The 27,776-nt window shown below is 54.8% G+C and overlaps 3 protein-coding genes and 1 non-coding gene across 9 annotated transcripts in view; 2 read left to right on the top strand and 2 right to left on the bottom strand.

Moving 5' to 3' along the window:
* Positions 1 to 482: 482 nt before the first annotated feature.
* On the bottom strand, positions 483 to 10,287 carry LOC125320988 (medium-chain specific acyl-CoA dehydrogenase, mitochondrial-like). 3 transcript variants are annotated; one of them, XM_048293424.1, is made up of 12 exons: positions 10,181 to 10,287; positions 8,469 to 8,565; positions 7,705 to 7,802; positions 7,537 to 7,606; positions 6,174 to 6,274; positions 5,954 to 6,034; positions 5,600 to 5,730; positions 4,391 to 4,499; positions 3,339 to 3,479; positions 3,169 to 3,264; positions 2,555 to 2,803; positions 483 to 2,212 (listed from the first exon to the last, which is right to left on the bottom strand). In XM_048293424.1, the coding sequence occupies exons 1-12, from the start codon at positions 10,241 to 10,243 to the stop codon at positions 2,099 to 2,101; spliced, it is 1,350 nt and encodes a 449-aa protein (XP_048149381.1). In that variant the 5' UTR covers positions 10,244 to 10,287; the 3' UTR covers positions 483 to 2,098. The 3 variants fall into 3 exon arrangements, with proteins under 3 accessions (XP_048149381.1, XP_048149383.1, XP_048149382.1); XM_048293426.1 differs by having other exon boundaries at positions 483 to 1,903; XM_048293425.1 differs by having other exon boundaries at positions 483 to 1,154; positions 10,181 to 10,286.
* The window catches only part of LOC125320985 (antigen peptide transporter 2-like), a 64,326-nt gene continuing 45,222 nt past the window's right edge, over positions 8,673 to 27,776 (top strand). The window contains exons 1-3 of one of the 4 annotated variants that reach the window (XM_048293418.1): positions 8,673 to 8,679; positions 21,060 to 21,156; positions 21,457 to 21,514. In XM_048293418.1, the coding sequence (XP_048149375.1) occupies positions 21,458 to 21,514 (57 nt within the window). In that variant the 5' untranslated portion in view covers positions 8,673 to 8,679; positions 21,060 to 21,156; position 21,457. Of the gene's footprint in view, positions 8,680 to 19,975; positions 20,098 to 20,799; positions 20,886 to 21,059; positions 21,157 to 21,456; positions 21,515 to 27,776 lie in introns of those variants that run through there. The other 3 variants (XM_048293417.1, XM_048293416.1, XM_048293419.1) reach the window with 3 other exon arrangements.
* Positions 20,586 to 20,669, top strand: LOC125321040. The gene has a single exon (XR_007201414.1). It is a non-coding gene; the product is annotated as a small nucleolar RNA SNORD45 (small nucleolar RNA).
* Positions 22,974 to 27,776, bottom strand: part of LOC125320982 (tenascin-X-like) — a 35,157-nt gene continuing 30,354 nt past the window's right edge. The window contains exons 33-39 of the mRNA XM_048293409.1: positions 27,416 to 27,540; positions 27,000 to 27,132; positions 25,866 to 26,017; positions 25,499 to 25,595; positions 24,820 to 24,981; positions 24,370 to 24,566; positions 22,974 to 23,891 (exon numbers count right to left, since the gene is read on the bottom strand). Of these exons, the coding sequence (XP_048149366.1) occupies positions 23,811 to 23,891; positions 24,370 to 24,566; positions 24,820 to 24,981; positions 25,499 to 25,595; positions 25,866 to 26,017; positions 27,000 to 27,132; positions 27,416 to 27,540 (947 nt within the window). The 3' untranslated portion in view covers positions 22,974 to 23,810. The remainder of the gene's footprint in view (positions 23,892 to 24,369; positions 24,567 to 24,819; positions 24,982 to 25,498; positions 25,596 to 25,865; positions 26,018 to 26,999; positions 27,133 to 27,415; positions 27,541 to 27,776) is intronic.

Genomic DNA, 27,776 nt, shown 5'->3' with positions numbered 1-27,776 from the left:
TCACAGTGTGGCTTTTCGGCACAGCGCCCATCCACTTCCATCCCCATTCCATCCTTCCCTGTCCATTCCCAGCCCACCCCAGTCCCACCCACCAGCCTGTCCCACGCTGAGACTGGCACATGGCAGTGGATCCCACCAGTGTGCGAGGAGTGCGGGATCAGCCGCCCCTGCCCTGTCAACACCGACAGCTTTTGTTGGGGCCTGGCAATCATTCCAGAACAGGCCTTTTCCAGGGAAATCCTCTGTGCTGCACAAGTCTTGTTCCTGGCCTGCATCAGGGCATCAGGGCGAGGCCCAGCTCAGCCCACAATGCGATGCCCAAACCCAGCCCATTTCCTGCACACTTTTCCACTAGATCAGTTCATTCAGGTTCCCATTGCCTCATCCCACTCCTTTCCTCACAGGACACATGCATCCCCTCTCACACACCATCATTACCACTCACCCATAACAAGGAATTCTGGCTCAAGGCATGAGAAACATGGACTCACTTTAGTTTTTATTTAGATCTGGCTGTTGAAAGGCTCCAAACCCACAGTGTTTCCTATGGATGTTGGGAACTGGGGCCCTGGAGCCTAAGTGCCAAAGCCAGCTGGGCCCCTCCACAGGAGGAAAAGTCAGGTTTTTTAAGTTCCCTGAGGTTGATCCAGTTGCTATCACCCAAGCCCCGGGGATAAACAAAGAGAGCCTATCCATGCCATTAAAAACATGGAAACACCCCAAATCCGACCCCTGGGATGTGCTGTATTTTTGCTCTCACTGTTAAAAATAAATTTTAAAAAATGAGAATTTGTTTCACTCTTTGCTCATCCAGGTTTGCTGGGGAAAGGTTTTGTCTCCTTTGCTGCTGAAAGCCAAAGGTTGATTTGGGGAGAGCGATATGATCCCTATGGGATTTAGGGATATTTGAGATGTTCAATCAGTGGGATGGGCTCAGGGGATGGGTGGGGTCCCAGAGCCTGTGCTGGATCAGGCACCAGAACAGGAGTTTGACCGAAAAGGGGTTTTCCCATGTTTTTCTAATGGAGAAATGCAGCACAGTCCCTTTCCCTGGAATACCAGGCCTGGAGCTGTTGCATCCCTCAGGCCTTGTACCTGCCCAGATGCTCACGGGCGATGATCACCCGCTGGATCTGTGCCGTGCCCTCGTAGATCTGTGGGGAGAACCAGAGACGGGTGAGCCAGGAGCTGGGAAAGGTGTTTGACCAGAGTCTGCACACCTGTGACCCCTCCCTGCACTAAGCCGGGGGCAGGAGGAGGGAAAACTGGGAAAAATTAGTGTGACAATGACCCATAGCAGGCAATAAGCACATACAGGTGTGTGTGTTCAGTGCAGGAGGGATCCAGGGGCTCCCCAGGTATCCAAACACCCATGTGTGCCCGGCACAGGAGAGATCCAGGGATTCCCCAGTTACAGCCCAGGGCAGCTTCAGGACAGTAGAATTTGGGCATTTCAGTGTTTCAGCTCCCAATCCTGCCCAAAGTTGCTTTGGCAAATCACTCCCACACCTGCAAATCCACTTTCTCTGCAGTCACAAAATCAGGATAATACTCCCCAAACTGCACAAAGCTTCTCCAAGTAGAGCTGCTGGAATTGTAAGGTCCAGCCCCTTTCCCAGGTTCTTGCAGGGATGGAGTGGAACAGGAAAAACACCCCAAATTTCACACTAAATCAGAGTAATTTGAACAATTTCAAAACCTCAGCATGCTTGGCCATGCATTGATGATGGAACTGTGTGATGGAGGATCTTGGTGGAAAACAACCCCAGAACAGGAGAAGAGCCCGATTCTGACAAAGTCTCATAGCTTGTTCAGTCCCTTCCTGGCAGGACTGAAATCAGGACTGAGAACTTCTCAGTTCCAAACATCTGCTTTCTGTCCTTGGAGAAGGAAAAATTCCTGGCTGGTGAGAACAGTTGGAATTTTAAAGTCAGCTGTAAATGGAATGTCAACCACCTGGAATCTCAGCAGCTGTGGTCACTTGGTGACAGGTCAGGGCCATATATGTTCCCTGAGACCTGTTTGGATCAGTTCCAGTCAATCATGGTTAATGTTGGAAAGAGGGAAAAGGTGAAGGTCGCTGGGTTTCCTAATGAAATTAATTCATTCCTGCTGAATAACAAACTGGAACCAACAGAGGAATTCTGGCATGGAATAATTTCTTGGCAATAACATTGCAGAAAAAGCACTGGGGATTAGGGATGTCTGTGGGCTGAAAATGAGGAAATATGACTGTGTTTTGTTCTTTTGGAAAAGAAACCAATAAATAAATATCTGAAGAAGTGAATCACCATGGGCTGCGCCTCATGGCTGTTTCTGCAGCACACAGAGGGTAATTAATGCTAATTAGTTATTTCATGGACCTCAGTGCTGGTGACATCTCAGCCAAAGTACCTGCCCAGCGAGTGGTAACTTGAGAACTTCCCTGATTTAACGCCTTTCAGTCTCCAAATATTTTTAGCCTGTGTCCATCCTGATTGCAATTAATCACAATTAATTACTTTGTACTGAGTGCCCGCATTGCCATGGAGACCCCTCACTCTGTTGCACTCACCTGATAGATTTTGGCATCCCTCATGAGCTTCTCCACAGGATATTCTGTGTTGAAGCCATTGCCCCCAAAAATCTGCACAGCATCAGTGGCCACCTGGTTGGCGACGTCCCCAGCGAAGGCCTTGGCAATGGAGGCGTAGAAGGTGTTGCGGCGGCCAGCATCCACCTCCCAGGCTGCACGCTGGTACCCCAGCCGGGCCAGCTCCACCTTCATGGCCATCTCTGCCAGCAGGAATGCCACGGCCTGGTGCTGGGAGAGTGGAGATCCACCACGTGAGCCTCAGAGGGGCTGCGACACCACAGGGCAAGGAGCCTTCTGCTTGGGATCATGGAATTGTTGGGGTTGGACACGACTGTTAAGATCATCAAGGCCAAGCCTCGCCCCGGCACCAACATGGTCATCACTAAACTGTGTCCCCAGGTGCCACAAAGATGGGGACTCCACCACAGCCAGGCCTTTCTGGGAATAAAGCTTCCCTAATATATAATTTTATCTTCATTTCTTCATTTGCAAATTCAACACACTTGGGAAGTTGTGCTCAAGGAGTTTTATGGAACTGGGATCTGTGTTGGATCAGACTTTCCCATGGGTAACTCTAAAGCTCTTGGACGCACCTCCACAATGGGTTTCCCGAAGGTTTTCCTCTCCAGCGCGTACCTCGTGGCCTCGTCAAGTGCTCGCCTCGCCAGCCCCACAGCCCCCGCTGCCACCTGGGGAGGCACAGTGCAGGATGAGCAGCAGAAATTCCTGTTAGTTTTGTGAACAGCCCATTCCTGCCACTCACCGGGGGCCTGGTCTTGTCAAAGGCGCCCATGGCGATCTTGAAGCCGGCGCCCTCCGCGATCAGCACGTTCTCTTTGGGGACTCGCACATCCTCAAAGACGATCCCACGCGTGTCCGAGCAGCGCTGGCCCATGTTGAGCTCCTGGAAAAGGGAGGTGCCACTGAATCAGCTTCTTCCCAGGTACAACCAGTTCCATCCTTTAGTTCACTTAAACAATAAAGGAAGCTTTTTTCCCTTAAAAAGCCACTTCAGTTTTAACTAAAACCCACCAGAGACAAGAAATACTAGTTTGGCCTCCCCAGCCCAGTGAGTCCCTGACCTGTCACACCTGAGCAGGTTACTGCCTCCATGTGGGAGATCAGTTCTGAGGCTGGAATCCCTCCTTTGGCTTTTTCTGGTTCAATTTATCCTCTGGAGGATTCAATTCGACATATAATTCAAATCTATCCTCTCATATGGGAGAGAAAACAGTCAAGAACCCACTTGGAGCAGCTGCGAGACACAGCTGTGCTGCCAAAAGACAAATTCATAAGTAAATCAGGTTTTCAGGTTCCAAATGTAAGCAGAGTGAGAAAATCAGGACCTCCACGGTGCCTTACTTGGGCAGGAGGAGCTGAAATTGCAGCAGACGGCTGGTTTTGGGGAAAGTTCTGCCAACACCTTCACTCCCCCTGGACATTAACTGGTTCTTGGCAATTCCATGTTCTTAAAGGTTCTTTTGCAGCTGGGCAAAATTATCTGCTTTAGGCTCTTCTGAGTAATTCTTTATCTGAATTCATACAGTTATAATTCTATCATCATTGTATCTAATTATATATATTACATATAATTGTATATTATATAATTATCTTACATACATTATGCATATATAATTCCATTAAAAATATATCTACATAAATATAATTATTAAATGTGTCTTATGAACAGTTTCTGGGCACTGTGAGAATTCCAATATCCCTGTCTATGAGCCCTGACAAGGCTCAGCCATTTCCCTTTCATGGCAATTCATTGTGTTATTGGTTCAGGAAGGAGCAGTAATTCCTGATGATCACCTTCCTGCCAATCTGGATCCCAGGGCTGTCGGCCTCCACGATGAAGCCTGTGAAGGCTTTGCTGGCTGGGGCCCGGTGGTCAGGATCGGTGCGGGCAAGCAGGAAGTACCTGGGGAGGACAGAGATGGGGGCTCAGCTCATCCCCAACAATCAGATACTTCATGGCAAAAATGCCAAGTGGTTTTGTCCATATTTGTACTGTACAGGAAATAGAATGAGAAGGTAACAACCCTTTTTAATTGGCCCTTCCAAAAAAAACCCAAATGAGGGGGAGGGAGTGCGAGGAATGTCAGTGTTGTCTAAACATCTCTTCCCGCAAAATCAAGATTTAATGAAATTCCCTCAGGTAAACCTGCAAAGCTTCTCCACCTTTTCCATGTGTCTGTAAGTCTCAATATCCCACTCAGCCTCCCAAATAGCCCAAAATAAGCCAATTCCCAGCACAACTCTAAGCATTATTGTACAGGGAATGTGGCATTGTGTGCAAGGCCTTTTCCTCTTGATTGCAAATATTTCCATTTTACTCTTCCCACTATCATTTGCAAATGAGGTTTTTGTATCAGCAATTGCTGTAAATCCCATTTAGGGGGGTCAGGAATGTGCTGGGAAAGTCTCTGTGATGGTTCTGCCTCGGGCAAGAAATAAAACAGTGAGAAATCCCAACTTTCATAGATAAATGTATAAAGTTTTTCCTCTTGAACTGAGAAGAGTTTGTGTGTTGGGGTGGGGAGAGTGTAAGCCCCGAGGAAGGGTCTGTACTGCCCTCCCCAGATCCTGCACCACAGCCTGGGCTCTGGGACTCCTTGGAAATGTATTACCTTAAGGCAATTAAATCCCAGAGTTTTTCTGTTTTCCCGGTGAGTGGAAGGCATTCCTGGCTGAGTCAGAAGCAGCTGATCCCTGTCTGGGAGCCAGGTCAGGGCTCGGTAACCTGAGCATTTTGGAGCTGACCCTGAGTAACTCACTGTCCCAAAGGGAAAGCAGAGGGAACTGTGTCTGGTTTAAGCCCAAATGAGCGGCATTCTGAGCAAAGCTGTGACAGCATCGAGCTCTGAGGTCATTAGCCCGTTCCCTCTTCGGGCACCCCGCAGCACTGGGGCCACTGGTGCCTCTTCCTGATGAACTGGTGGCACACTGGAACACCCTGGCTTGTGACAGGCCCTTAAAGAAACCCCAGTATAGACCAGTATGCCCACAGAGGGAACGCACCAGTTGGCCTTCCCACCATTGGTGATCCACATCTTCTGTCCATTGATGACGTACTCATCCCCCTTCCGCTCCGCCCGAGTTCTGATCCCGGCCACATCCGAGCCCGCGCCTGGCTCCGTCACACAGTAAGCCTGGAAGAACAGCCCCCAGATCCCAAGGAATTTACATTCTGGGTTTGGGAAACCACAAAATCATTGGGAATTGTGGGCAATGACCGACCTCGGTCACACAAACGTCAGAGGCTCCTCTGTCATTAATTAACTACGCAAGTAATGGGATTCCCCAATCAAACACACATCAGGGGCTCCTCTGTCATTAATTAATTAATCAATGAGATTCCCTGGTCACACTCACACACATCAGGGGCTCCTCTGTCATTCTGCCCAAGTATTTTTTCTGTTGCTGCTCGTTCCCAGCGATGATCACAGGCATTTGCTGGAAGGGAATGTTCAGAGCATTAACCCATCACCTCAAGGGCCCAGAGCCCAGTTTGGAGGACCCAGAGGCCATCCTGGAGGACCCAGAGCCCAGTTTGAGGGCCCTAGCCCCAGTTCCAGACAGGCGCAGGACTCACCCCCAGGGAATTGGCCTCGATGGCCGTCTGCACCCCGGTGCATCCGTACGCCAGCTCCTCCGTGATCAGACATGCCTCGAAGGTGCCCAGCCCCAGCCCACCTGTGGGGGGACAGGAGGAGACTCAGAGGGGTCTCAAGTGCAGAATATTAATGATTTACAAGCATTTATTATGCCAAACGTCCCCCATGGGCACCGAGTTCCATCAGATGTTCTCCCTTGGGAACGCCTTGGGAAATAGCATGCTGCCAGATTGATAATTTTGTTATTTGTTTCTTTTCATTGCAATCAGATGATTTAAAAATCCCATTTCACCACTCTCAGGGGGGTTAATTTTGTGCTCAAGGTGGGACAAGTGGCACAAAATGGCCAAAAGGTGCCACCAGGATCTGTCACTGCTTTACATCTGAGCATTCCCTGGCTCTTGGGAGGCAGAAAAGGGCCACATAGGCTCTGATGTCTCACAAAACTATCAATTATATCCCTCAAATCCCTTTTTCCAGAGGCAGGCAGACACCATTTTACCTGGGAAGTTTGAATCACTTTGTGCCTTTCCTGTGTCCATCTCTTTTCCGATTTTAAATTTCATTTGAACATTCAGTTCCATGACCTTCTCCCACAGCTCTTCACACCAGCCTCAGCTTTTCCACACCCACCATTAGTCTCATCAATACCTCATTTTTCAGGCTATATAAGGATATCCAGCAAATTGTGCTGATGATTTCCCACTATGAAACTTGATGGCTTTTCAAATTCATTCCTGAATTTTGAGTGTTTTGCACCCACCTGGCCCCTCACTCTCGCTACTGGGGGTCGGACAAGGGGACCTCTAAAGGCCACTCTTGATTCAAACCTTCCTATGATTCTCAGCCTTTGCTGCAGAAACTCAATTTTTGATACCAGATACACCAAATCAGTCAAAAAAACCCCATCAGGGCCTGCTCTGGACACTTCCCAACTCCACTTTCATGTAGAACGGGGAATCTGAAATGTAACATTTTTATCCATGGCTACGCACCTGCTGCACCTCGGCTAAACTGGTAACTGATCCTCAGGAATGAGCCCTTAAATCGCTCCAGCCTGAGGCAGGATCAAAGTAAATCCTTGAATTCTTGACATGGGAATCATGGGAACGGGGATCGTGGGAGAAAATCCAGCCATAAGTTACTACATCAGGATCTAATTCCTCGCCTGATCCCATCCAACCTCATCACACCCATGTGGGTCAACCTGTCCACAAATTGCTTTGGGATTACTCCGGTGTGCAACAGGTAATTTTTTATGTAATCCATAATTTCACACCTCAGTCTCCTCCAAGGCCTTTTCTTTGGTTTATTTTAGGGATTAAAAGGGATCACACTCACCGCAGCTCTCTGGGATGTGGGAATTCATCAGCCCAAGCTCCCAGGCCCGTTTGATGAGTGGCACAGGATACTGAAACAGGGAAAATCACGGTTGATTATCAGAGGTAACATTTCAAATTTTGCGTAAAGAGAAAAATCTGTTTTTTCCCTCCTGTGGGGTGGATTTACCTCCCCAGTCCTGTCGTACTGTGCAGCAACAGGAATAATCTCCTCCAGAGCAAATTTCCGGGCAGTAGCTTGGAATTCCTTCTGTTCATCTGTCAGTTCTGTTGAAAAAATAAGGCAAAAAGTCATAAAGAAGATCAACTTCCTCCTTCCGTCTGAACTGCCCTGAGCTCTGAGCAATGCCCACAACACCATTAGTTACAAAATTATTCAAAAACAACTGGAAATGGAGCAGAAAGTGCCAGGTAACAAAATGTTTTTACCAAAAACATCTGTCAAGCACATGCTGCTGTCCCGGAGAATTTGCTGTAATAGCCCAGGTATGGAGAAATTTCTGTGTCACATCCCTGGACGCACCATGTTCCCCTGGTGCTGCTCATGGTTAATGTACTGTTTAAAAGCCAATGGGGGATCATCGCTCAATGCTGAGGCTATTTGGGCAATAAAAAAAGCTCAAGATGGTTACAAAAAAGAAGAAAGTCTCTGAGATATCACCCCCTGCCCTGGCTGTCCTGAACTGGACAGAAAAAGGGCTTTTGGTTTTCCAATAGTTTTTATAAAAAGAATAGAAATCTATTCCAAATAAACACCTGTCTGGGAAATTCCTCCTGAACTGCAGTACTGTTGTTTGGTTTTTTGGTCAGTTGTTTTGTTGGGGTTTGGGTTGGGATTTGTCTGGTTTTTTTGGTCCTTTTTTTGCTTCTTTTCCCCCCGCACTGCCTTTTGTCCCTCCCTGTTCCCTCCCTTCCCACACCTGCTGCACTCACCGAAGCTGAACCCATTCCCAGGTTTGCTCAGGTGCACATTTTGGGCAGGTTTGCTGGAGTGCAACCTCCAGCCAGGCCAAACCAGGGTTCGGAGCAGCTGCAGCAGGAAAGGACCATGAGAATGAGGGAATATCCTGGACCAGAATGAGGGGCCTGTCCTAAAGGTGCCAGCGCAGCCCCACAGCACAGCAAGGGACAGGGGCTGTGACAGGTGGCACACAGGGAAAAAAGGTACTGTCAGAGAATACTGAAAATATCTGTAAAGCCAAAAGGTGAACTGTGGGGAGAGCTGGGATCAAGCATGGAATGCTGAGCTGCTGAGACAGTGGTTATGCACAGCTTGGGGGTGTCTCCAAGGTAAAGTTTTATCTGTGGGGTTTTTGCAAGACACAAGTTTTGCAAAACTGTCCTTTCTCACCCAGGTTTTCCCTTCTTGCCTGAGCTTTCTTACCAAACTGCTGCCACAGGTGTGCAAGGAAAACAAAACAACACCAGGAAACAACCCTCCCAAGTGTTTTAGACCCTGTTTGAAGTATAACTGACAAAAAAAAAAAAAAAGGTATAAAAAAAGACAGGGTATTGTAGTCATGGGGGGTTTATTTGTTTGGGCTTTGGTTTAGTTTTGGTTTTGCTGGTTTTTCTCTTAAGGATGATCCAGCCCTACGCAGCATCTCCACCAAAACATTTAGACAAAACTAGGAAAAGCCTAGAATTCTCAACAAGGCTGAAGGTGACACACACACACACACACACACACACACACACACCCCCCACCGAAGGAGCTGCCAAGTTTGTGTTTGAGATGTTCAGTCTCACAGTCTCATGGTTCTCTTGCTCCTGGGGCTGGGCAAGGTCAAGGGCATCACTGAGGTGACTCTGGACACATCAACACCCCTGGACGGCTGAAGGTGAGGGATGGGCAGGGGAATCTCCCCAGGGAAACACAGAGTGACAAGAGACCAAAGTTCTCACACAGGGATGAGGCACTGGAGCCATGGGGGTGCCCCATCGCTGGGAATGTTCCCAGTCAGGAGGGATAGCACCAGGGAGCAACCTGATCTAGCTGCTCCAAGTTGGCAGTGGGGTGGGACTGGGTGGTCTCTTAGATCCCTTCCCACCCAAACCAGTCTGAGATTCTGTGTAAGGATCTGGGCAAGCACCTGCCTATTCCATCAGCCTCGCTATCCTCTCCACGCTGAGACCCAGCTCCTCGTGCCTTCCACCTGCTCTGCCCCCACTGAACCTCAAATCCCGGTGCCAGGAATATCATCCATGAGATCCCCTGCCCTCGGGCACAGTCGCCCCCGTCGCTCCCGCTGTCACCGTGACACTTGGGGCAGGTGGCCACATCCCACCGGGGGACACTGGAGGGACACTGGATGGACACGGCAGAGCCGGCGACCTTCACCTTTCCCCTAATTCAGGAATGACGGGGAGAACTGGAAGTGCCGACGCAGTTCCCGGGGAGGGCGACCGATAGATCCCGATATAAGTAATGTTCCCAATTCCCAACGGGGCGGGCACCGACCTCGGGGGCGCAGAGGGCACCGACCCCGGGGAGAGGAACGGAGCGGCGCGGGAGGAGCAGCGCGCACCGATCCCGATTCGGGACCCCCGGGATTGAGGTTGGCAGCACCGCCTCAGCCCCAGCACGACCCCGGCCCCGTCCCTCCTCTCCTGGCTCCCCCCGTGCCCCCCCGTGCCCCGCTCACCCGGCCGGCGCTGAGCGCGGACATCGCTGCGGCGGCTGCAGCGCTGCGGGGCGGCCGCACCATCCCCGCCCCCGAACAGGGCGGTGCTCCCCGAACAGGGCGGTGCGGGGTCTCCTCCTCGCCCCTTCCCCGCCTCTGCCCCGTTTTGTCGATGACAGAGAATCGGCTGCTTTTATTTCCCTTTTGCTTTGTGAAATTGTGAAATTTCCCCCGAGATGGGTTCGGGTCCCGCTCGCGGGTTTCTCACGGAGAGTTTGGGTTAACGCGGCAGAAACGGGCCCGGGTCCCTGCCTTGGGCAGACACTTCTTGGGTTAAACCAGCAGGTTAAAAAAAACTGATCGTGGTCTCACACAGGCTTTGCTCCGACCGCGGCTGGCTTTTCACTCCGGTATCGGTGGAATGGCGTGTTCAGAGACGGGAACGGAGCCGAGGCAGCGGCTGGAGCACCAGGAGCGGCTGAGGGAGCTGGGAAAGGGGCTCAGCCTGGAGAAAAGGAGACTCGGGGGGACCTTGTGGCTCTGCACAACTCTCTGACAGGAGGGGGCAGCCGGGGGGATAGGGCTCTGCTCCCAGGAGACAAGGGACAGAACAAGGGGAAACGTCCTCAAGCTGTGTCAGGGGAGTTTTAGGTTGGACATCAGGAAGAATTCCTTCATGGAAAGGATTGTCAGGCCTTGGAAGCGGCTGTCCAGGGAGGTGGTGGAGTCCCCATCCCTGGAGGTGTTCGAGGGCATGGCACTCAGTGCTCTGGCTGAGTGACAAGGTGGTGTTTGGTCAAAGGCTGGACTCACTGATCTTGGAGGTCTTTTCCAGCCTTAGTGATCTGAAGATTCTGTGACTTTTTCTCCCTGTAGTTAAGTAAAAGTTAATTTGTAATTTTATGTTATTCCAATGTTTAATGAAGATTTTAACGTGTTCTTTCTGTTTTAAATCCAGTCTCAAGCCCACAGGATGTGTGGATTTGGGGCTGTTAAACACCCCCTATCCAGCACCACAGGTTCTGATCCACAGGTCACATTCCTGACTGCAATTGGGAGATCCGGAGCAGCCCAACTTCTCTCCATGGATTATTTATCCCTTACTTGTACAATTCCTGCACACTCCTACGGTTCCTCAGTGCTCCTCAGGTGATTTGTCATCACAACAGCCCCGGGATGCAGAGACATTTCTCCATCGCATTAAAGAGAAAGGTTCAGATGGGTTTTCTGATGAGCAGGGTGGGTTTCACTGGAGTTCACGAACCAGGATCACACTCCCCAGAATCACAGAGGCAGGTAGGGAGCTTCTGTATCCCTATGGAAAGGGGGGCACAGGTAATATCTTCTCTCCTGGGTCACAAACAGCTGCAGCTGCTTCAGGTGCCTGAACAATGTAGGGACACCCCCACCCAGGATGTTCCTGATGCAGGGAGGAATTTCTGGACAACATGGGCAGAATTGAGATGCTATTTCCAGGTGCCTTCAAGACCGGTATCAATAGCCTTCTGGAAGGAACGAGCTCCTGAGATTTGTGACCCAGATACGAGCTGGTACAGGGGGGTTTCAAGGCACTCCAGGTGCAGAAGGCATTAGTGTAGCTGGAAGCAGGAATGCAGGTCCCAGTGTGGATAAGGGATCACACTGACAGGGTCGATGCTGGTCCTGCAATAGGGGATCACACTCTTGGGCGCTAGTCCCAGGGTGGATAAGGGATCATGGTCACAGGATGGAGGCTGGTCCCAGGATCAGGCATCACATCCACAGGGTGGGTGCTGATCCTGGCATAGGGCATTGCCATCATGGGGTAGACACTGATGTGGGATGGGGGTCCTGTGCAGGGGAGCTGTGGGTGACTGCCTTGCTGGTGGCAGGTGAGTATCTGTCTGTCCTGTGCCTGTCTGCGTGTCTGCGTGGCTCTGAGACACCTGCTCACCACAGCAGGTTGAACCTGCTGGGGGAGAGGCTGCAGCCATACTGGGCTGGATTTGCTGGCAGCTCCGGACACCCACTCTGCAGCTCCCTCACCCCCACCCGGGTGCCTGGACCCAGCTCCTGTGGGGCAGGATCATCTCCCCTGCTCACCTGTGATTAGTTCTGGCTTTGCTGAGCAGTTTTTCAGTGGTTCTGCTCCCCAATCCCACATTGGATGGAACACTGATACTCTTCTCCAGGCATCCAGAGAGAAAAACAGCCCAGGCAGAGCATTCCACAGGGAATGGCCCTCTGCAGTGTCTGCTTCTTCTCTCTGAAGCAGCTGAGGTGGCACAGAGGTGGCTCAGAGGTGGTAGCTGTGACTCCTGGAGTTTGGAGGGGACAGTGATGGGCTGTGATCCCATGACCCCAGAGCAGTCCCCATGCAGAGACTGACCATCATATTTCCTCTCCAAATTTACCTTCCCACACATCATGCCCAGACTGTCCTTCTGAGTCCTCTGTCCCCTCCGTAGTGGACTAAGGGTTCCTTGGGTCCTTCCCAAAGCCATAACTGAGCCCCCCCAGCCTGCACCACCTGCCCCAGCCACAGCCCCTTGGATCTCCTTGTTCCTGCACAGCTGGAAAATGTCCTGTGTCACAGTGTCCCGCAGTGGTAGGGAGGAGAAGAGAGATCCAACAGGCAGGAATTGTGCAGCAACATTGATTTATTTAATTATTTTACAACTCTCTTATAGACTTTTTTCTTCAGTCTAATTGGTCAAAGGATCAGCCATCCCTTGGGGGTGATTGGCTAAAATCCTAAAACATCCATTGTCAAAATATTTTTCTACTGTACCATAAACAAAGCTTTGCAAGGTCACAGGTGTTCATAGTTTATAGAACTCTGCTAATATCTTCCATGAGAGAGAAAAGTCTCTCACGGGACTTAAAAGAAGCAAGAAAAATTCTTGCTAGCAGCATTTTTATATCTACAATTCCCCCTTTCTGTTTTATAAGATAACAATTCTACTAGGTATTAATCCTAAATAGAAATTTACATCAGTTATTAATTCTAAAAATGTCCTTAAGGCTTTAACTATCTGACTCCATAACAAGAAATTTAAAGCTCAGTCTCTGCTTGTGGAAGGACCATCCCAGTCTCTGCTTGTAGAAGGACCATCCACCTGATAGTTGACATCCTGGTCATCATCAGAAGAGTCACTAGGTTGATGATCTACATTCTGGTCGCCATTTGGATGGTTGGCGTTCTGGTCATCATTTGGAGGTTGCCTGTTCTGCCTCTGGTGCCGCAGGTCAGGGCAAACGCATTGAAGGTAGCCACCGTATCCCAGTATCTGTGGAAACGCAAGCATACCCACGACCCCAAACGATAAGCTCATGTGGGCCTTCCCACTGGTTAGTGAGTAAATTCCGTACCCAGACCTTTGCCCGGGGCAGCTGTCTGTCGCCTGCAGACTGCAATGAGAGAAAATGATTCAGAATAACAGGATTATTTGAATTTTGTGGTACTGTAAGGTGATTAATTGTATACAAAGCTTTTGCTAGTCGGCTCTGTGGGGTTTCTCCATGCATTCCCCTTTTCTGTTTGTCCAAAACACGCTTCAAGGTACCATGAGCGCGTTCGACAATGGCTTGGCCAGTAGGAGAATGTGGGATACCAAAGGTATGGTCTACACCCCATAGGTGTAAAAACTGCCGCGTCTTCTCCGAGGCGTAGGCAGGACCATTATCGGTTTTCACAGAAGCTGGCACGCCCAGGACTGAGAAAGCCAATTTCCAATGGGCAATGACATCACGGCCCTTCTCTCCAGTGTGAGCAGTAGCCCACATAGCCGAGGAGAAAGTGTCAATAGACACGTGCACATATTTCAGCCGACCAAATTCTGGGATGTGAGTTACATCCGTTTGCCAAATCTGCAAGGCTTTTAGCCCTCTGGGGTTTACCCCCGCTGGCAAAGGCGCAGCGAGTCCGTGACAGTCAGCACAAGCGCTGACAATGTCGCGCGCCTCGGTTGGCATTAAATGAAACTGCTTCTGCAGGGTATGTGCACTTTGATGGAAGAAACCGTGCGATGCCTTGGCTTGTGCAATTTTGTCAGGCTGAGGCCCTACCCCTGCAGGGTTGGCCAGCATGTCAGCCCTGGCATTGCCTTCTGTTAGAAACCCTGGTAAATTGGTGTGGCTTCGAATGTGCAGAATGTAATACGGATGCACTCGAGCCTGGATCGCAGACCACAAGGTTTGCAACAGTGAAAACAGAGCCGCATTGTTCACCTCCTTCAGAAGTGAACAATCTAAGCGTTGGGTGATATCTGCTACATAAGCAGAGTCAGTAACCAAATTCAAAGGTTCCTGTGAGAATCATTGAAAAGCCACGGTAACAGCCCTTAATACAACTAACTGAGCAGAGTCTGACTCGTGTTCCTTCAGCACCTGCCATTCTGATCCCTCCTTCCAGGTAAAGATGGCTTTCCCTGTACAAAAATTTGTCCCAATCCATACTCCCCAAGCTGCCAACACATCCTGTCCCCAAAGGTTAAGGGAAGTGGTAGCAACATAAGGCCTAATTGTAGCTGTGTGCCCCTCTGAATCCTTCACCATCACAGGCCGTTCGCTTCAATAGCTCTGTGTGGATCCTCCTAATCCTGCAATGGCCGATCCCACCGGGGCTAAAGGCCATGAGGGAGGCCACGCAGAGAAGGAGATGATAGTTACATCAGCACCAGTATCAATCAAACCTCGAAGCTGAGTCCAGGGTGGACGGGCGTTCGGCAGGATCAGGGTACATGTCATCTGTGGCCTTTGGTCAGAGATGTCTGCAGTCCAGAAGGCCTGCGGAAGTCCCGTAGATCCACTGCCGTTATCTTCGTGAGTTGGTTGTTCTATCCTGGGGACACAAGACTTAAAAGGCACTAATTTAGCAAGGCACGTCTTTTCAGGAATAGTTACAGGGGGTTTTTGCATGGAGACCAAAGCACAAATCTGACCTTTAAAGTCAGTGTCAATAACTCCTGAGTGCACTAAGATTCCCTGATGGGCAACATCAGGTTTTCCCACCAGCATCGCACTGGATCCCTGGGCTAAGGGTCCATATGCATCCAAGGGAACCTTATAAATACCGCTAGAGTCTAAGACGACTGCGGCTGCGGTGTGGATGTCAAACCCGTCTGATCCGTGGGTGCCGTCTGATCTCTGGGTGCCGTCTCTAGGGTGGCTGAGTAGGCCTGTGCCTGTACCTGTGCCACTCTCTGGGGGAGCGACTGCATCGGAGAGCAATTCCCCCTCCTGGCACCCCGGCGGAAGTTTCCCGACAACGGCCGACCATCGGCATGAGTCTGGGATCTACAATAGTCCGAGCAATGCCCTGGTCTGCCACACCTCTTGCACTGAGGGATCGGTGTGTTCTCTTTTTGGCTCGGCTTAGGCCGCTTCCGTTTTTTCGCCTGTTTTGGTTGCTTTGGTTCACGACCAGAAGATGCGCGAACAGGCTGCAGGAATGCAGCCAAAGCAGACCTTCTCTGGTTCCCAGATCCCACCCACCTTAGCGCAGGCTTCGACCATGTCTGTTACCTCAGGATCCCCTGGTAAGGCATCTATGATTTTTCTGCACTCCTCGTTGGCGTTCTCTCTCACTAACTGCCTTAACAACAACTGTCTTAACACGTCATCTTCAACCTGCTTCTCGAGAGAAGCAGCGACTTTCTCTACAAAAGAGAGGAATGGCTCTGATTTCCCTTGAACTATTTCAGTATATCGCTTTCTGGGTGCTGACAACTCTATGGTTTTCAACAGGGCAGCCATGCCGACCTGTTGAGCTTGCTGCAGGACGCTAGAGGACAAGGTACCCTGTTAGGCTGGGATCAGAGAAGGGGCCAGTCCCCATCAAAGCATCCATTCCTGCTGTCTGTCTAGGATCAGCAGCAGGGAGCTGCATATTCCCTAATGCAGCCTTGTCAGCCAGCTTTCTCCAGGTAGTCTCAAAAACTGTAAATTGTACAGGCTGAAATAGAATTTGACCTAAGTGTCTGATACCAAATGGAGCAAGCACTGTATTTATCACCCTTATTATCTGCATAACCTCAGCAGAACTGAGCCCATGTTGTTCCACCTTGGATTGCAGATCCTGTGCAATCTTCCAGGCAATTATCTCATGCATATCATGCTGGCCTGAATTTGGGAGAGCCTTATACACTGGGAAAGCTCGGATCTCCCCTTTCGGGGTGTCACTATCATCCTGAACTTCTGGCACAGCCTTTGGATGCAGTGTAACAGTTTCCCGATTACTCTCAGAATCCTCAAATCTGCTTGGCATTGCAAGTGTTTCTAATAAATCCCAATCACCCTCCTCCAGAGCCTGCATCTTAAGCGACTCCCAGAAATGGTTGTAGTGTCTCGGATGCACTGTCACAGTGCAGTCCGGGAAGGTCCAGGGACGAGACTGGAGCAGCCTTTTCTTTTGCCGCTTGGGCTACAACCGCTTCACGATCTGGGGCCAAAGCCTCCTCTGCCTCACTGCCCGACGATGAATCGTTGGGTATGAGCAGCTTTGAGGAGCTGTGAACGAACAGAGGCGGGCGGGGAGAAATCGCCTGACCAGAAGAGGAACTGACAGCAGAGGCTGCAGTCGGCTGTGCAGGGGTTCGAACCGCAGCCACTGTCGGGGATGCGATCTCGGGCGGTTTCAACCGATCCAGCGCTGGGGCTGCTGCAGCCGTCTGCAAGGCTGCGGCCACGCCCAGAGCCGCTGCTCTCTCCTGTGCTACGGTAGTGCCCAGAGCCGCTGCCGGCCGGGGCACAGCCGCCGTGACCGCCACTTCTTTCGCCGGTCTCGGCTCCGCTGGCGGCTGGGACGCTGGTGCAGTGCCGGTCGCTGGCACCACGACCGCCGCCGCTGGTTGCGGGTTGGGAGCGTCTCTCGCGGGCAGCGCAGGCGGCGCAGGCCCTGCGCGGCGGGGCGCCGCTGGCAGCTGCAACAGCTGCTTTTGCAAGCTGAGCAGCTCCGCCAGCTGCCGTGATATGTTCGGCAGCTCTGTCAACAAAGGCAGATGCCGTATTAAAAGGTTGACTGCTTGGTTCTGCTTTTGCGCGGAACAGTCTGTTGCTACGGAGGGAGACGAGCCGCATCCGGGCATTCTCAGCGCAGAAACGCCTGTGCAGACAGGCTAGGAGCCGCCATGGGGGCCCAGGACGCAAGCCCACTGAAGCGCAGCACTGAGAAAGCAGCGACCGCCGCTGAGCCGAAAGGAAGGGCGGGCTGCACGCCCCCCGCTGCCCACACACCCCCTCCAGTTGCTCTGCTGGCACTGGGTCCTCGGGGGCGTGGGGTCCTGCGGCAGCGCAGGGTGACCCGGCGCAGGCTCCGGGACATTCTCTACCCGTGAAACCGGGGGGGGTTTTTGGATCTGCCACCACACGCCCGTAGAGCCAGGTGTGTGGGGTCTTCTTCAGATATCTCTCCGTCACTTGCCACCAAAACAGGCGAGCCAGCTCTGCTGCCACAGTTAAAGTCTATCAGCAGATTAAACAAACCCCGCCACGTGCGTAGTAATTCTAGCACCAGTGGGTCCCCAGATGAGAACTTGCACCAGAGTGCAGAGCCGAGTTCTTGCCACAGCCCGAAATCCAGGGCCGTGTCTCTGTTTGGGGAGATGCCATGTAGGGCAGCCCAGTCTAATAACTCACAGAGTGAGTTCTCAGAAATGGAAGTGTCCATTAAACTGAAAACACCTCTCCAGACCCTTACCACAGTGTTGGTTTTTAAGCTGCTGTTCGCCATTCTCTCAGTCCCATCAGACATCCCGGTCCGGGGTGGGGGAACAACAGCGTACCTCTAGAGAAATGTGGCTTGGCTCACAGCGTGCAGGACACGTTGGGGCTCACCAAATATCACCATGTCCCACAGCTGTAGGGAGGAGGAGGAGAGAAGATCCAGCAGGCAGGAATTGTGCAGCAACATTGATTTCTTTAATTATTTTACAACTCTCTTATAGACTTTTTTCTTCAGTCTAATTGGTCAAAGGATCAGCCACCCCTTGGGGGTGATTGGCTAAAATCCTAAAACATCCATTGTCAAAATATTTTTCTACTGTACCATAAACAAAGCTTTGCAAGGTCGCAGGTGTTCATAGTTTATAGAACTCTACAAATATCTTCCGTGAGAGAGAAAAGTCTCTCACGGGACTTAAAAGAAGCAAGAAAAATTCTTGCTAGCAGCATATTTGTATCCACAGTCCTGTTCCCATGGATATGAGCAGGGTCCTCCTCTGGATCCTCCTGCATGTGACCGTGGCTCTCCCACCAGGAGCTCAACCACAGCAGTGGCCCAGGGCATCCCTCTCTCCCTCCCCAGAGATTCCTCAGGCCAAGGCATGTGCTCAGACTGGCCAAAGTCCCAGACACACACCCCAGCCTCCAGTAGACCCTGGGGAGGCCACTGGAAGTGACTTTGGCTGTGACTGAGCTGGTGCCGGGCACATCCATCCCAGTGTGGTCATTGTCTCCCCAGCCATGAGAACGGGCTTGGAGATGCCCATCTGCAGGGGCAGGGAATGCAAGATCCCCACTGCTCCCACTGACTCCTTCTCCATGGCTTTTGAAGCAGAGGGTGGGGAGTGGCTGCAGAGGATGGTGTTGGATCCCACGTGTGCAGGGCAGCAGGGCTGAGTGTCCATCCTCTTAAGCTGTGCTCCAGGAGATCCATGGCATCCAGCTGTGGCTCTCTTCCCACCAGGTGCTCAGCTGGAACAGACCCAGACCATGGGCCAGCACATCCCCACCCCCACACTGCCAGGAGCACAATCCCATTTTGGACTGACCAGCACATCTCCCCTGGCACTGCCCAGAGCACGGCCCCATCCCAGGGTAGGGGCACGTCCATGGTGCTGCGGGAAGGGACAGCCTCTCAGGTCCTGAGAGAGGGGGTGTTATATAACACAGAATAGAAATTTTCAGTTCTCCTGAAGTTGCTGGATAGAGCTTAAAGACTAACTAGCAAAAAAGATAAAAGGAGGTAAAGGTGTGCACACAGGATAATAAACGTGGATGGAACCAGTGGAGAAATAGATAATGAGGAACACAGTGGGGTTTTTGGCAAAGTTATGTAATAAGAAGCAACAGTTCCTTCTCCTGTGCCCCCATCCCTTTGAGAAGAGTGAGGGAAGGAGCAGCTGGAGTGTGTCTGGCCAGCACCATTGTACCTGAGCCATAAGAATACAGACTGTGGATCTGAGCAATGCTGGGATAAAGGTGTGTCTGGGCCACACCACAGAGCTGGGATGTATTCAAAGGGAACAAACTGGGTTTAGGGGGCTCTTGACCATAAAAGGATAATTTGAGGAATGGGATGTTCCCTAAACAACCACCAGACACCACTGAGAGACCCCCTACTCTGATGTAAGCGAATTTTCAGAAGTGATTAAATATGTACATGAATTTGTGGGAATGTTTAGCAAATACATGTTGAGTTCGGGAAGTGGGATGAATACGTATTAGTGACATAGATACCAACTGGTTGTGTGAGATAGCTGGGGGTGGGTGATCCCAGCGCCAAAATAAAGCTACACATGCTTTTAATATAGAAATTATAGTGTTAGAAAGTTTTCCCCGATGGTTTGGTGACAGGAGTGCTGAGGAACAGGGAGACCACGGCCAGGTGAGTAAGGCACATGGAAGAGGCTTGGTGCTAAAAGGGGATCTTCAGCACGGGCCTGGAGAGCTGCAGGTGGAAGAAAGGGATGAAAATTAAACATCTCACGGAGTGCTTGGACATGGACCCACCGGGCACGGCCCATGCCGCGACTGTCGAAGGTGCCGCCCTCCATCGACGGAGGGGAAGGGAGGTGGGGTGGGGGGGGATGGGATGGGACGGGACGGGGATGAGGAGATGGCGGCGGATGTGGGCGGATCGCGGCGGCAGCTCCTCCCGGCCCGCCGCGGGCGGGTGTCCCTTGCAGCGGAAGCGGCGGCGGGAGCGGCCGCGTGGTGCGGGACGGGCCCGGGGGCAGGTGGGGAGGCCGGGAGGGGTCGCGGGGCGTCTCGTTGCTGGCAGGGGCCGTGGGCGGGGAGCGGCGGGGCCCGCGGGCACGGAGCCCCCCGGGCACGGAGCCCCCCGGGCAGAGCCCCCGCGGGTGCCGGTGCCGGGGCTGTGGAAGGGGCCGCTCCAAGGGCGCGGTGCCGCAGCCGCTGCCCCGAGCGCGGCGCCGCCGGAACGGCGCGGCCCAGAGCGGAGCGGCCGGGCCGGGGAGGCGGCGGCGGGAGGATCGTGAGGCCGCTGCCGGCGCCGCCGAGCCGGGGCCGCGGGAAGGGCCGTGCCGGGGCGGCGGCGGGGGCGTTTTGGCTGCGGCCGGCGGCGCTGGCTCCAGCGCCGTGCCAAGGGCTGCGCTGCCGGGGCACGGCTGCGGCCGGAGGGAGCGGCCCGCGCTGCGAACAGCGGCGCTCGGCTGGGAGGGCCGGGCCGGGCCGGGCCGGGCCGGGCCGGAGGAGGCACTTCCCGGGCCCGGGATGAGCGCTGGCATGTATTATCTGAGCGGAGCTGATGTCTCTCACCGCTTTAGCTCTAGAATTACTCTGAGGCCCGGGAAGCTCCCGATCCCTCCGGCAGTGGAGCTTTTTCCCATTGTGGGATCGAGTCCCCGTGCCAGACCTGGACCCAGCTTGAGGAGAGGGGGGCCCGGGTTGGGATCTGCCCCATCGCCGCGTGGGGCAGGTGCAGTTGTGGGCCGAGTCGTGCGTTTTGTGTCCACGAGGGGCTCTCACCTCGCCCGAAAGCCGTGGTTTGGCAGTTGGTGGCCAGGTGCGCGTGGGAGCGTTGACTGGGGGCGTCCCTGAGCCCCCGTGTGCCGGCTGAGCTGTGCACGTTCCGCCTGCGCAGCTGGGCTGCTGCAGCTCCGGGTGGGAGTGCGCAGGAGGGAACTGGCACCTCTGGCCAGGCTGGCCCTAAACCTGGAATGTTGTGTGCTTCTCGCAGGTCTCCGCTTGAGCCCGGGACGTTCCGGCCAGCCCAGAGGTGTGATCCAGCATTTTGGAGTGTCCCCAGGGCTGCAGGTCCCCGTGGGGTGTGACAGGTGAGGTTTGGGGTGAGCCAGGTGCTGGCGAGGTCCCTGTTCCCAGGGCTTTGGATGTGCGGTCAGATCTGCAGCCCCTGGGAAGGTGTTGCTGGGTGTGTGCTCAGGCTCCCTGTGGCTGTCCTGGGCTCCTGTCAGCTGCAGAGGCATTGATGCGTGGGGCTGTTGTTAGTTTGTGACCTTTTGTGTCTCAAAAATCCAGGTTTTTGTTTTGTTGCTGTATTTTCTGCCGGAAATTGAGCGTTCCTTTATTTTTATTAAAACTCTTTTTTGTTTCATTTCTCTCTTCCGGGACGGCAGAATGATCATCATGTGGGGAGGAGGGAGAGCTCGAGAAGGATGGAGGTGGAGGGAGAAGGTGCTTGTAAGACTTGTTTTACTTCTCAGTATCCTCTGACTTTGTTGGCAATAACTTCAGTTAACTTTCCCAAGTCGAGTCTGTTTTCCCAGGTATCAGTGAGGGATTTCTCCCCATCCCCAAAAGGCATGAGCCTTTCGTTATATTTTCTCTCCATGTTGAGAAGAGCAGTACTAAAGCAGTTTTGCTGGGTACCTGGCATCCAGCCAGTGACAGATCACAAGAGGGACCCTGACACACTGTGTGGCTTTGTGGTTTTGTATCTCTTGTGATAATGAGGCAGGCAAGGCAAAATAGGGGCTCCTGAGCCTCTAGATCCAAAATATTCCCATCTAAATATGGGCGTGTCCCTGCTAACAGAGGTACCATGTGTTCCCTCTATTCCCGGGTGCATGTGAATCCTTTCAGAAGTGTTGACACCACCAGGCAGGACCCCCATGGACCCTTCCCAAATTCAACCACCTTCTGCATGGAGCAGCTTTTCCTGGAAGGGATGAGGCTCTGGAGGTGTCTTGGGTTGAGGAGACCAGCCCTGAGCACAGGCCAAGCTGCGCTGGTGAGCCCACAGCTCCAACAGCTCCCAGAGGCAGATCCCCCCATCTCCAAGCCCCCTCAGCTCCCAGTGCAGCCTTCCACTCCAGAATTCCCCTGGAGCTGACCCCAGCCTCAAACCCAGTATCTACAGGTGTCGCTCTTGACTCCTGTCAGATCCTTTGGCTGAACAGGGGGCTGGACTGACCCCTCTGCCTGGGGCACCAGGAGCCCAGGATCAGGGCAAAGGGGGAGGTGGGAGGACAGCGGGGTCACAGGCAGTGGGAACAGCCCGGTGGCTGGGATCTGCAGTCTCTGGAGGCTCTGGGGAGCGCTGGGGAATGGTGGCACTGGGACACCAGGGCTGGGCTTGGGGCAGTGCTGGGGTGGCCACAGTGCCCGGCTCCAGCCCGTTCCCGGCACTGCAGCCCCAAACTGCTCCAGGCCCCCAGGGGAAGATCCCCTGCCTGGCCCCCCCGTCCCACCCAGGGCCACCGTGTCCTGCTGGATCCCCCCCATCCCGCTCTGCTGAGCTGTCCCACACGGGGGTCCCAGGGGCTCTGCCCCCAGCAGGGCTCTGGCTCCAGACTGGGCTGGCACTGGGACACAGCTCCCGCAGCGCCCTGGCACCAGGGATGGCCCTGTCCTGCCCTCGGCCCAGCACCGGCACTGAGCAGGGTGTGACCCTCAGGCTGGGGCCAGGCTGGAGCCCAGTTCAAGATCCCTCCTGGAGCAGGAACCCATCAGGACATGGGGTCCCTATAAGGGTTGGGCACAGATGCAGCTGTGGCTGCCTGGGACCTGTGCCAGCACCTTTCCAAGCAAATCCCGTCCCTGCCTCTGGAACAGTGCTGGTGGGACCCCAGGCTATGCACTCCAGTGAGATTTGGCTGCTTACGGAGCCCCAACTGCTGGAGCCTTTCCTGATGTCACAAGAGTTGAGGGCATGTCTCTTCATCTGGGATAAAAGACCCCAGAAATCCTGAGGTGCTGGAAGGGATCCATGACCCTGGGACAGAAAGTGGCTGTGCATGGACAGAACCCCCACACCTAGGTCAGGGATTGAATTCCCTCACCAGGTCAGGAGCTGAATGACCTTGAGATGACTATGAGAAGACCATGACCATTAAATGAGTGTGACATGATAGTGATGACTATGGGATCGTGACATGAGATGACTACGACACAACCATGAGATGCCTGTGACAATGAGATGACCACAACATGACCATGACCAGGAGACGAGCATGGCATGACCACGATCCGAATCCATCTCTGAGTCTTGGGAGGACACCCAGGGTGCTCCAGTTCCAGGGACTTGCTTTGCCTGACTCAATGACCTCTATTTTTGGCTTCCCTGGATGAGCCACCCCACCCCATCCTTGCCCACAAGTTCATGTTGCCCAGGCTGGGACATCTCGCCATCTCCAGGGCCAGTGGGGAGATCAGGTCCAGCACTTCAGTGGACACTGGGACCAGAACCACAAGGACCGTTTGGAGCTGCCTTGCCCCTAGTCGCCCTGGGAATGACCTTGACCCTGGAATGACCTTGGCCTGACTCCCTTCTCTCTCCCACCCCAGTTCACCACAGGACAGGGGAGTCACATCAGCTTTTATTACCCCCCAATAAAAGTTTCACCTTTGAGCCTCCCCAAGTCCCATCTGGGACCCCCCAGCACCCAGAGAGCCCCCCAGACCCTGGGACCCCCCAGCACCCAGGGGTCCCCCCTAGACCCTGGGACCCCCTAGTACTCAGGGGACCCCCTCAACCACGCTGTGGCCGCAGCTTCATCTCGGTGAAGGGGATGGAGACGTCGAAGCCTTTCCAAGGGAACCAGTGGATGCCCTGTGGGGAGGGGGGTCAGGACCCCTGTAAGACTTCCAGAGACTCCGGTAAGGCCCCACAGACCTCTACAAACCCTATGCATCCCTATAGACCCTACAGACACTATAGAACCCCACAGACCTTCATAGACTCCTATGGGCACTCATGAACCCTCACAGATCTCCACAGACCCCCAGAGACCATATAGATCCCCACGGACCCTGTATCCCACAGAGCCTTATGAAACCCTACAGACTCCCATAGACCCCCACAGGCACCTATGGACCCTTAGAGACCTCCATAGAACCCCCACAGACCCCCCACAGGTGCCCTCATATACCCCCTGCCCCCCCAAAGGCCCCCTAGACCTCCCTATCCACTCCCATAGCCCCCCAAGACTCCTACAGCCCCCTAAAAACGCCCAATAGCACCTTGCAAAGGCCCCCCAGACCCTCCATACCCCCAATCCCCTACTCCATGGCACCCCCTCCCCCGGTACCTGGTGGTCTCGGGGGGTCCCGTAGCGCCCGTTCAGGTTGGCGTAGTGGCAGTTGCGGTACCACCAGGCGCCCCCGTAGGCCACGGCGCAGGGGGGTGGCCGGGGGCGCCCCAAGGGGTCGCGGCGGTCCCGAGGGTCCCGAGAGTCCCGGTCCCTTGTCGAGAAGGGGCTGCCCGAGTGGTAGGAGAGGGCGTCCCCTGCGGGGGGCGCTGTCAGCGCCCTCAGGGACCCCCAAACCCACCAGGAACCACCAAAACCCACCAGAAGCCCCGAGACCCCCAGGGACTCCAAAACACCCCAGAGACCCCCACCAGGGACCCCCAAATCCGCCAGGGACTCCACAGACCCCTGCCAACCAGTGGGCCCCAAAACCCCCAGGGATCCAAAATCCCACCAGGACCCACAGACCCCTCCAACGTCCCAGGGACCCCCGAGCCCCGCCCCGCGCACCGGCGGTGCCGCTGAACGCCCCCACTCTGAGCCGATATCGCTCCTCGGCGCCGCCGACAGCGAAGTCGCGATAGAGCGCGAAGGCGGAGTCGCGGGCGGTGCGCAGGTCAACGCGCAGCTCCGTGGGGCCCGCGGCCGTCAGCTCGTGCAGCGCCTCGTTCCCTGCGCCCCAAAATCGTCCGGCACCCCGAGAACGCCTGGGGACCCCTCAAGTGCCCCCCGGACCCCTCGAGCCCCCCCCGGAGCTCCTGGACGCCCCTCCCCTCCCGAAACTCCTGGAGACTCTCCAAGTCCTTCCAGGACCCTTTGGGCCCCAGAACCTCCTGGGACCCCCCTGAATGACCTCCCCCCGAGTCCTTCCAGACCCCTGGGCGAACCCCCCCGGATTCCTGAGTCAGTGCCTCGTTCCCTGCACTCCAAAACCTGCTTCCCAACTGCCTGGACCTCCCCGGGGTCCTACGAGTCCCCCCCTCGGATTCCTGGGGAGCCCCCATGTTCTGGGGGCCCACCGAGTCCCCCCTGGTGCTCCCCCCAGGAGCTGGCTTTTCTCAAAGTTCTCTCCATCCCCTAAAACCCTCGGAGTGCCTCCGCTGGCCCCACGTCCCCTCGAATTTTTATGGATGTCCCTTGAGCCCCAGTGTCCCCCCAATCACCCAGGGTTCCCCAGGCCCTCCCTCACCGAGCCAGAACTCGCCGCTGACGTTGCCGAAGCCGCGGGCATACGACTCCCACCCCCGCCAAAAGTCGGTTCCTCCGTCCTGGCGGCGCTGGAACACCTGAGGGGAAGTCAGGGGCACCCCAAAATGCCCCTGACGCCCCCATACCCCCATTTCCCTCCCATAAACCCTATAGAAGGCCCCCAGCCCCTCCCAGTGCCTCCCCATCACCCCTCAACCTTCCCAATGCCCCCCAACACCCCCTGGTTCTCCTGCAGGACCCCCTATTGCCCCCAAAGCCCCTCATTTCCCCCCCAGAACTCCCTATAGCCTCCTATAACTCCCTGTAGAAGCTCCTCCCCCCAGAGCCCCCGGTGCTCCCAGTCCCACCAGCCAGCCGCCGCCGTCCGTCTCCATGTCACAGAAGACCCTGAGGGGCCGGGCCGGGTCCCCGCGGAGGAAGATGAGGGTCTCCCGCGAGGGGCCCGGCCCGTTCAGCTGCTCCTCGGTGCAGTCCCGGGGGTGCGGGTGCGGGAGAGGGGCTGGGGGGGCACGGGGGGACCCCTCAGACACTCCAGAGGCTTCTGGGGATTCGGGGTGCCGGTGCCCCCTCCCCGAAAGGACCCAGAACCCCCGACTCAGTAACAGCTCCACCCCTATCCAGGGACCCAGGGGGCCGGGTGTCCCACCCAAAGACCCAGCCTCCCCCCAAAAGCACCCAGGGGTCGGGTGTTCCCCACCCAGTAACCACCCCGCCAGGACCCAGCCCGCACCCCCAGTGTTCACCCCCCACAAAGGACCCAACCCTCACAAAAGGACACAGGCACCCTCCAATGTCTCCCTTCGAAACTCAGGTGTCTTGGTGCCACCCCCCCAGGATCTCAGCTGCCCCCAGATGATCCAGGGGTCCAGCTGTCCCCCCAAAGGACACAGTTCCCCCCAAAAAAGAACCCAGGAGTACAGGTGAGTCCCTGAGTCCCCACAATGAGTTTCCCCCTCCTCAGTGACCCAGATGTCCGTGTCTCAGCCCCCCCCCAAATGACATCCCCTTCCCCAAGGACCCAGCCCCCGCAAACGGACCCAGGTAACCGCGTGCCTCTCTCAAGGACCCACCCCTGCCCATCAACCCAACCCCCCACCCAAAGGACCCGGGCACCCCCCCAGGTAACCCCCTCAAAGGACCCAGATATCCAGGTGCCCCCTCACTCCAGGACACCAATATCCAAAAGACCCAAGTGTCCGGTTGTGTACCCCCCCAAATAACCCCCCCTCCTCCAAAAGGACTCAGGCGCTTGGGTGCCCCTCCCACATAACCCAACCCTGCCCCCGGGTGTGCCCCTCTCACGGAACCACCCGTTCCCCCCAAAAGCACCCGGGGGTCCAGGTGCCCCTCAAAGCTCCAGCCCTCCCTCCAAGGGACTCAGCTTCCCCTGCCAATAACCCCACGCCCCACACAAGGACCCGGGGTTCCAAGTGCACCCCCCCAATGATCCCTCCCCAGCCCCCCCAGCTCCCCCCACTCACGAGTGTCGAACGTGGCCTCGAGGGGGGCGGTTTGGGGGTCTCCCCCTCGGCCCCACAGGCGCACCCCATAGCGTCCCGCTGGCTCTAGCCCCCACAGCTGCTGTGATGTAGCCTCGGGAGGCAGCCACAGGGTCTGGGGACACGAGGGATATTGGGGTACCCCAGAGGGATAGTGGAGTCCCCGGGGAGGTATTGATGTGCCCAAAGGCATTACTGGGGTCCCCCGGAAATGTACTGGGGTGCCCAAAGGAGGGTAATGGAATACCCTGAGGTGTTATTGGGGTCCCCAGGGGTGTTACTGGGATACCTGAGGGAGTATTGGGGTTCCCAGGGAGGTACTGGGATCCCCCAAGGAGATACTGGGGGGACACCCCGGGTGTTCCTCGGGTTTTTAGGCTTCTTTGGGAGGCTGTTACCTGCTGGGGCCCCCCGGGGGGGCCGTACTCCAGCTCATAGCCATCAGGGGGGGCGTGGGGGGGGTCCCAGTGCAGCCAGGCACTGCGGGGCCACACAGAGCCCACCCAGAGGGTCCCTGGGGCGCCTGGGAAAGGACACACTGCTGACACCCCAAGCGGCCCAGCTGACACCCCAAAATCCCCCACTGATACCCCAAAAGCCACTGCTGCCACCCCAACCCCCTGCCCACTGCCACCCCAAACCCTCCCGCGGGCCCCTCGGCCCCGCCCACACGTTGTGCCCAATGGAGATGTCCCAGCTCCCCCGTTTTCCCCAGATTCCTAAGACTCTGTCCCCCCAGTCCCCCTCAGTCCCCCGTTT

This window comes from Corvus hawaiiensis, unplaced genomic scaffold, assembly GCF_020740725.1.
Source record: "Corvus hawaiiensis isolate bCorHaw1 unplaced genomic scaffold, bCorHaw1.pri.cur scaffold_32_ctg1, whole genome shotgun sequence".
NCBI lineage: Eukaryota > Metazoa > Chordata > Aves > Passeriformes > Corvidae > Corvus > Corvus hawaiiensis.
The sequence above is the reverse complement of the archived record's forward strand: the minus strand, read 5'-3'. Positions and strand labels throughout refer to the sequence as shown.